At 47.3% G+C, this 8,184-nt stretch overlaps 1 protein-coding gene across 2 annotated transcripts in view; it reads left to right on the top strand.

Moving 5' to 3' along the window:
- The first annotated feature begins 1,783 nt into the window (after positions 1-1,783).
- The window catches only part of RALGAPA2 (Ral GTPase activating protein catalytic subunit alpha 2), a 110,987-nt gene continuing 104,586 nt past the window's right edge, over positions 1,784-8,184 (top strand). For both annotated transcript variants that reach the window (XM_068416331.1, XM_068416322.1), the window contains exons 1-2: positions 1,784-1,988; positions 7,551-7,661. In XM_068416331.1, the coding sequence (XP_068272432.1) occupies positions 1,883-1,988; positions 7,551-7,661 (217 nt within the window). In that variant the 5' untranslated portion in view covers positions 1,784-1,882. The remainder of the gene's footprint in view (positions 1,989-7,550; positions 7,662-8,184) is intronic.

Below are 8,184 nucleotides of genomic sequence, written 5' to 3'. Positions count from 1 at the left end.
CGTTCCAGCTGTGCCTCAAACCGGGGAAGCCGTGCTACGGTCACACCACGTCACGCAACCCGCAGTGCCCACGAGCACTGGCCACAGCCCCCTTCCACCACAACTCCCCACTGCTTATTTATTTCTTAATTTTGCCAGGTTAATTTTCACCCAAACCAGTTCCCTGACCTCGCTTGCCACGTGGCCACCCCAGGGGCAGCGTCCATGCCACAGAGAAGCTGGGACTGTCCCGGAGCTAGCGGGACGCGTTTAGGGCTTGTTGATGTGTTGCTTTGGTGACTCCAGGCCTTCGCGGAAGAAACGATCCCCAAGAGGGCTCAGAGGAAGCGAGATGTGGCAGTGATATATTTTCCGGTCCTAACAATAGTGATTCTTGTGACATTTTATTTTTCTACAATAATTTATGGCTGAAAAATAACTTCTATAAATATACGGCATGTATATTAATTTTTAAATAATTTTGTTAAAAACTGAGAAGTATACATGCAATTTATTTCTCTGAAACATTGTTTTCTTTTTTAGGACCTCATCCTGCCTTGGAACTTATTAAAATTTACTTTTCTACCCAGGATTTTTACTGAGAGGACCTGAGGGCCTTTAACTGAAACCCTGCTGGCTTCTAACTCTGGGGCAAATCCTGCTTTTGTTGTGTAACTGTGAATCTGCTCAAGTCTTTTACCTTCCCTATACATCAGGAGTAAAGACAGCATTTATTATTTACACATTTACAGTGCAGTTATTCAAAACCTGAAGGTTTTTCCCATAAATAAAACTGAGTGTACCTCAGTGCCAGCTCCCAATGGTGTGTCCATTTCAAACATGCCGGCGCACCGCCCTGCCTCTGTTATTCACGCAGCTCTCCCAGCTCTGCTGCGCCTCACTGGAAATCCTGCCCCCAGCCATGGCTGTCCAGAGCCCCACACAAAGCTGGATTTTTCACCCAGTGTGGCCTTGACACCGCCACTTTTGGTGGTCTCACTGACCACAGGCGCTGCGGTGGGAGGGTTGTGCCCTCAGCGCCTGGGGAGAAATGACCCGGGTGCTAAACTGGAGGCCCAGAGTTGGTGCTGGCAGGCCCTGGGTGGGCCGACGGGTGCTGACGGACCCAGGGCTGCTGACAGGCCCCGGGCGGGCCTGGGGGTGCTGATGGGCCCATGGGATGCTGGCAGGCCATCCATGGCCAGGCCCAGGGGTGCTGAGGGGCCCAGGCGTAGTGACGGGCCCATCGGGCGCTGGCAGGCCCCAGGCGGCCCAGGGGTGCTGATGGGCCCAGGGGTGCTGAGGGGCCCAGGGGCGCTGAGGGGCCCAGGGGGCTCTGGCAGGCCCCGGGCGGGCCCGCCTGTGGAGAGCGGCAGCCCCAGGGGCACAGGGCGCCCGGCAGGTGCCACCTGCCGTGAGGTGCCCGCGGAGCTCGGGCCCGTCCAGCCCCCGCACAGCACCAGCGGGGCTGACACACGCCCGCCTCGGCGGGAAGCCCTGGGGAGCGACGGCCGGGCGACGCCGGGATGACGTCAAGGCGACGGCGCGACACCGCCCGCCGCGAGGCACGCCGGGAGCTGTAGTCTTCCCGCGCGGCGCCGGCGCGCCTGCGCAGTGCGGCGGCGCGCGCGGGGGGCGGACAGGCGGCGGCGGGGCCGGCCGGGTCCGCGCGGGCACGCCCACCCGTGCGGCGGCGGCGGAGGGCGGCGGGCTCGGTCGCATCCCCTGCCCTCCCTCCCCGCAGCCCGGGGCGGCGCGGCGGTGGCTGTGGGCGCCCGTCCCCCGCACCTGCCCGGCCGCCGGGCCCTCAGCCGCTCCGGCGGACAACAGCCGTGCGCGGCGCGCGGCGCACCCCTTCCCCTCAGCCGCCGGGCGCTCGCCGCCCGCGCGCCCCCGAGCCGGGATGTTCTCCAGGAAGGGCCACGCCGATGTCAGGAAATCCACCCAGAAGGCGCTGGACCCCAAGCGGGACGTACTCACCCGCCTGAAGCACCTCCGGGCACTGCTGGGTGAGTGAGGGGCGCAGGCGGGGCGCTTCCCGCCGCGCCGTGAGGCGCGCGGGCGGGGCTGGGCGGGAAGGGGACCCCCCGCCCCCTGGCTCCCCTCAGGGCTGCGCCTCGCTCTCGCCTCGGCCGCCACAGCCCGCCGTGAGGGCGGCCGGGGGGAGCCCGGGCAGGGCAGAGGCCGTCGGTACCCGGGGCAGGGCGGCGGGAGGGGCAGGGCGAGAGGAGCCGCTGTCGGCCGCCTCAGGGATAAGGCGCCGGCGGTGCCCGCCGGGACGGACCTGGGAGCCGCGGGCGGTTGCAGGGACACGCTTCCCCGTCCGCCCTCCGGTGCGCCTCGAAGCGTTTTATAACGCTGTTCGCGGCGGCTGGGTGAGGGTTGTCCTCAAGGCAAGAGTAAAACCGAGTGATAAAAACTTCTCGTAGGCAATCCTTGTGGAAGACACCCTTTTCTGCCTTAGGTTTGCTCAGCTTTCGTCAAGCCGCCTGTGCGGTTTTGGGGAGCTCTGTGGGCTCTCCTGGTTAGAGATGTGGAAAGGCAGAAGTGCGTGTCCTTGCAGCGTTTCGGGAGCTGTTGGAGAAAGTTACTGGTGCGTTGTGGTGCTCCTGGCTTTGGAAACTTGTGTTGCCCAGTGTCAAAATATTTGTGATATGCAACATTGTTGTTTGGGTGCAAAATAGTGTGTAAATTTCCAGCAGGGTTCTTCAGAAGATCCCTTCACAGACACTTTGCTCCTCTCAACAAGACTAATTTGGTTTTAGTTTGGTTTTTTTTTTAAAAAAAGTTTAAAGGGCATTGTGTAATGGTATTTTGTGTTGCCCTTCCCATGTCTGTGGCAAGGTGGAACCACTTTCTCTAATGTCACCTAACAGCTGAAGCGTTAACCCTGTCTTTGTGTTCTGAACATTGAAACCAATTGATGTGTTTCAGCTGTGAGCTATGATTTGCAAGGATTTGGGTGGCCTCCTGTTCTCTATTAGCAACCTGCAGCAGGAAAAGGCTCTTCTAAGAGCTTTTGTGCACTGTCCCAGTTCAGGGGAATCAGTGATGGTGTTTATCTCATTCTAGATTGTTCTGCTGAGAAACAAGGAGGAAAAAATTATCTGATTTGTACTCGTATGTACTCTAATTTTTTTAATCTACCATTTTGGTGAAGTTTGGCGGGTATGTAGGAGCCTCAAAGACATGTTACGAGCTGTGAGAAGTAAACAAGTGGCTGGAGGAGAGGGCCTGAGGTTAGTGGCTCATCGAGAGACAGCAGAAGTTGGGTGCTCTATCTTCTGCTGAGGAGCGGCTCTCTGGTCAGCCAGCGTTCGTGTTGTTCTCCTCGGACCCCCTCTGTGGTTGCTCTCGGTGCGAAGGACGTGTGGAGCCCGCATTACTGCCCAGGAAGCAGCTCAGGCCTTGCAGAGCAAAGGTGCTGCCCTTCAGCCCTCCACCTGATACATGCACCAGGCTGGCACTGAGGAACCCTGCTGTGGTTTGCAGCGTTGACTCATCGGAGGTGCTTGAGATTAAGATTAAAAGCTTTTTCCTGTGACGTTCCACTGATAGGAGAAAATACACGAAAGAAGTTTTGAATGTAGTGTAGCAAAGTGAGGAGCTTTTGTGGTGAGGACGCTGAACATGATCACGAGCGAGAAGAGTAGTGATTAGTCTTCTTTGGGATGGTTCCTTTGAGAAAGTTGTACTCTGAGAGCGTGGAAGCGAAGGAGTAGAAGAGTCTGATAGTTTGCCTTGTTATGGGCATCTTACTGTTTTTTTGGGGGATGTGTTGCTTACAGGTGTGAGTAACTATCACTGATTTAAAGATGTTATTCTCCTGTGATCTGCTGCATTTAAGTACCTAATCTGAAAGAGATTTTTGTGGGTAATTGATTAGTGGACGAAGTGCTGGGCAAATCCGTAAGTGGTCTGTGTCACGCTCTAAAAGCGACCAGGTCTTGCTCATCTTTTGAGCAACAACACATGTCGGTTCAACACGCCCAATCCGTAGATATTTAAGCTTCATGATTTGGCCTCACAAGTAGAGCAGCTCTGACCACTGTGCCTGGTGGTGGGAGACGAGAGGCTGATGTGTTGGAGTCCCTCAGCACTTGCAGTCTTCATGTTTTCTGTGGACAGTATCGAGCCTTTGGTTTGGAGTCAGCTGTGAGTGAAGGGCACGGGACTGCTCTGGTTATAAATTCCTCCTATTCTGTAAGTGTATGTGAAAAATCTCCATAGTTAGCAAGCTGGTGGTCAGTTTTGTGTCGCTTTCCCTCTGGGGACCAGATGTGTACATTTCTTGTTCCGGAGGTATAGAAAATATTTTGTTTGCTTGGTTTTTTTTTTGTTTGTTCTTTTAAATCGTGCCATGTATCTAAGTGCCTAAGGGCAGGAATTTGAGAAGACAGGAGAACGATACCTTACCTGCATTATGATATGCCTTTAACTGTATATATCTTATTGCTCACGTGCTGTACAAACAATATTAAAATAATGTCAAATTTCATTGTAAAAAAATTTTGGGAAATTATTTATGAGATGAGGTTTAGAATGTTTTGGGAAACCATCCTGAGAAAGATTGGTCTAAGAGACTGTAGTGTGAGCTCGCAGACCTTACACTTCTTCCTTTTCCACTAGCCTCACTAGAATAAATGGACTTGAAGAAATAAGAAATACAGCAATTTTCTGTTAATACACCTGCAACCAAGACACGACTAGTTTAAGATGAAATACTGGACTTGCTGCCTCTTGGTTGTACCCATCTCACGCAAGTGTTACGTTTTTGTGTGCCAGTGCGGTACGGAGGAGGTTGTCCAGCTCCTGTGGTGAACCTGATGGGTGGAACAAATGAAAAGATATGCCTATTAGCGTGATGAAATTAATTTATGTCCCAAAGCAGATGGTACAGAGGGTAGCGTTGTCTGGTGTTAAGTAGAGAGACTTACTGCCCTGTTGGCAAGGGAGGAAAAATACACCTGCCACTTCTCAGGAAATACCTTTTCTTCCAAGTGTCTGTTACGTTTGGAGACAGTGACCTGATTTTTTGGTTAAACTTATTGTTGAACATTGGTTTTAAGTGCAAATTGTTATCAGTGCCAGAGGGCTGGGTAGCATATTAGTGGCTCATTGGCTGAAGCGCTGTGCTATGACAGCTGGCTGTCTTCTAGTGGGTATGTTTTATTGGAGGGACAATGTCAAAGCAGGCTCTGGTTATATTCCCGAGATGTTTTTTGTTGCTGTTGTTGGGGGTTTTTTTAAGGTAAGTAAAAATTGTATGTAGATTCTGGGGTGAGGCTAGTAATAAAAGTTTATCATTAACCAAGGTATGACTGTGAAGTTGTCTCTTTGTCTCCTTTAATTTTTTAAGTGCTCAAGATAAAGAAAACCCCTCAGGATTGAGAGAACTCTGCATAAATAGCATAAAACCAAGTGACTTTGTAAGTTCATGAAATTAAGGGAGGATTTCTAACGGCTTAAATGAATGCAGTAACATTTGGTAGTTAACAGAAAAATGAAAGGAAAGCTGGTGTGCTAAGGGCAAGATTATTGTCCCCTCTAGATTTTTTTTAAAACGAGGAAGAGTGATGAGAGCTTGGCAATAAGCTCAGATTCTTACTAAGTGGTATCTGAGTAGTTTGTTTCCTTAAATCTTAAGCTTAAGTAGTAAGGCCAGTGAGGCTGAGCTGCAGTCATCTCATGAGCCAGCTGTTTTGTATGTTGTATCAAAACCACGTCACGTACATCCTCATGAATGTCTCGCTGCTGCCTCTGTGTTGCTGCAGAAGCTGTGAAGTGTTGGTCAGAAGCATGACCCAATGGATCGCCTGTCCTTGTTACACCATACATGTTCTTGGAAAGCCACCACCTGTCTGATGGCTGATAACGTTTGCCAGCTTGCCTTAGATTTTAGTGCTCGGAGTTTTGAATTCACGAGGTGGCTGTTTTCAACAGTTGTGATCTGAGAGCTGCATATGAGTAAATATAAAAATACAAATACAAAAATATAACCTAATACCTGCAATTCCGTCCCAACCTTGCTGTTTAATTTCCTTGAACACTTATAAATACTTTTCAGTCCATGTGATTTGCCAGAAGTCAGTATAATACTACTAATTATTGTAGTATCATTAAAGATACTACAATAATTAAAGATTATTGTAATATCTTTACTGATAAATAGCGCATGGAACTTTCACTGATGTTTTCCATTTGAAAGACAGAAGAATGAGCCTTATCCAGCTACGAGTTAAACGTATATATAGTAGTGATCCAAGTTACTGCCTTAGGCTTCCTGCCAGCTTTTAGTAAACCCTTTTGAGGAGCAGTCTTCCTTGTCATGATCTCTGTTTGTCTGTGATGATCCTTTTTTGGTGGAACGGATGGGAGAAGCTGGGTTGTGGGGGGAATGCACCCTTACATCATAGTAACAGATGAGTCACCACTGAAATGCCACAGTTATAGAAAAGGAGAATTTACTTTTTTTTGATTAGGCAGTTCCTTTCTCCTCCTTTCACAGTTTAAAGGGAAAGTTTCCTCTTTGTTTAGATGTTAATGACCTCATTCCTTCATATGAAATCCTTGTAAATGAAAGCCTTGTTTTCTCCTGGAGTTGTATTTAACAGAACACATTCATAGAGAGGAATAATTGCGCTTAGCTTGCAAATTCAAGACCAGTATTTTGTCGGAAACAAACATGATGTAAAAGAGTTTCCATGCAGTAATTGTTTCCATAGTGCAAGCAACCAAACAAAGCCTTACTACTGAAAAGGTATTAATTTAAAAAAAAAAAAAAAATTAAGACACCATTGTCCAGGGCTAACGTCATTCTTCTGTAGTTGTGTGATATTATTGGGTCTTGTTGTTATCAGCTTTGTTGTCTTGATTAATGAATGGGTTTCTTGAGAGGTGAAACTTCAATGAGAACACGTGTTGTTAATAATTCTTGCCCTTTTTCCTCTTAATTCTGGGTGGAATCATGTATCTTTTCTTGACCAAATCAGCTACAACAGAGAGCAAACAGGTGAAGTTAAAGTGTGTTTTGCAAGCATCAGGTTTAGCAAACATTTGGATTTTTTCTTCTTAAAAAATAAACTTGTTTCAAATTTTGGACCTAAGTTGGGGCTTAGGGAAGTGATGCATGCTTGGGTTTCCATTATTTTTTAAAATGAATTGGAAATATGCTGTTTTCTGAATTGGTCTGCTTGTCAGGTAAATTTAAGAACTGGATTTGCAATTTGCATACAGAAATTATTGCTGGAGTTTGTTTTTTCCAGTGGTACCTGCTTGTTTTGATGATACAGAAGCCCTTTGGTTAGATACCTAAGACACATCCCATCTTTTTTTTTTTAATGGAAAACAAATGAACCTAAGCCACACTACAAACTTCAATAAATTAAGTGAAAATGGAGATTTCCCTATTTCACTTCCAAGGATGGAATCACAATTTAGTATGGAATATTTAATGAGGTCACTAAAACTGTTTTGTATCGCATTTATTTCATTCTGTAATACTAAATTTGCACGAAGGCAGCAATTTTCAGCTTTCTGATGCTGTGTAATAACTCTGTTCCTCTTTTCAGATATTGTGGATGGAAGTGACCTGAAGCAATTTTTTGAGAACAATTATTCTCAAATTTATTTTATATTCTATGAAAACTTCATAACACTGGAAAATAGCTTGAAACAAAAAGGTAAGTTTTGGAGTTTTGCTAGCAATTGAGTCAGTTTTTCCTAACTGTTCTCAAAAGCATTCTATAAGAGCTTATCTAATGATTATACAGTCCACAATTACCTATATTTGCATTAATAGTTTCATGCAGTACAGTATTAGTATTAATCATTTTGATTTTCTGGTATCAGAAGAGGTGAGCATGGAAAATTGTTCTCTGAAATGTCATAAGTAACTGAAAAGAATTCTAAATATATTTCTATGGCTTTAAGTGTCATTTCAGGACAAAAATCAGGTCTTGTGCATATATATGTGTTCTCTCATCTTGTTTTGAAGTACTGAAGGCCTAATCCCACAGTGAAGCAGATGTCTGTTCAACTGCAGCATTGTCAGAGATCCACAGAACAAATCTGGGTGTAGAAGATACGTCCGTAGGAGTAGCTGTTTGCTTGGAGATGAGCACGACAGTGCTGTGCAGAGCTGGGACTCTAGTTGTCCCTCGTTCATAATCAAGAGAGAGAAGCAGTGAAGTTTGGAAACACCTT

The sequence above is a fragment of the Nyctibius grandis genome, chromosome 1, assembly GCF_013368605.1.
Source record: "Nyctibius grandis isolate bNycGra1 chromosome 1, bNycGra1.pri, whole genome shotgun sequence".
In the NCBI taxonomy this organism is placed as follows: Eukaryota; Metazoa; Chordata; class Aves; order Nyctibiiformes; family Nyctibiidae; genus Nyctibius; species Nyctibius grandis.
The sequence above is the reverse complement of the archived record's forward strand: the minus strand, read 5'-3'. Positions and strand labels throughout refer to the sequence as shown.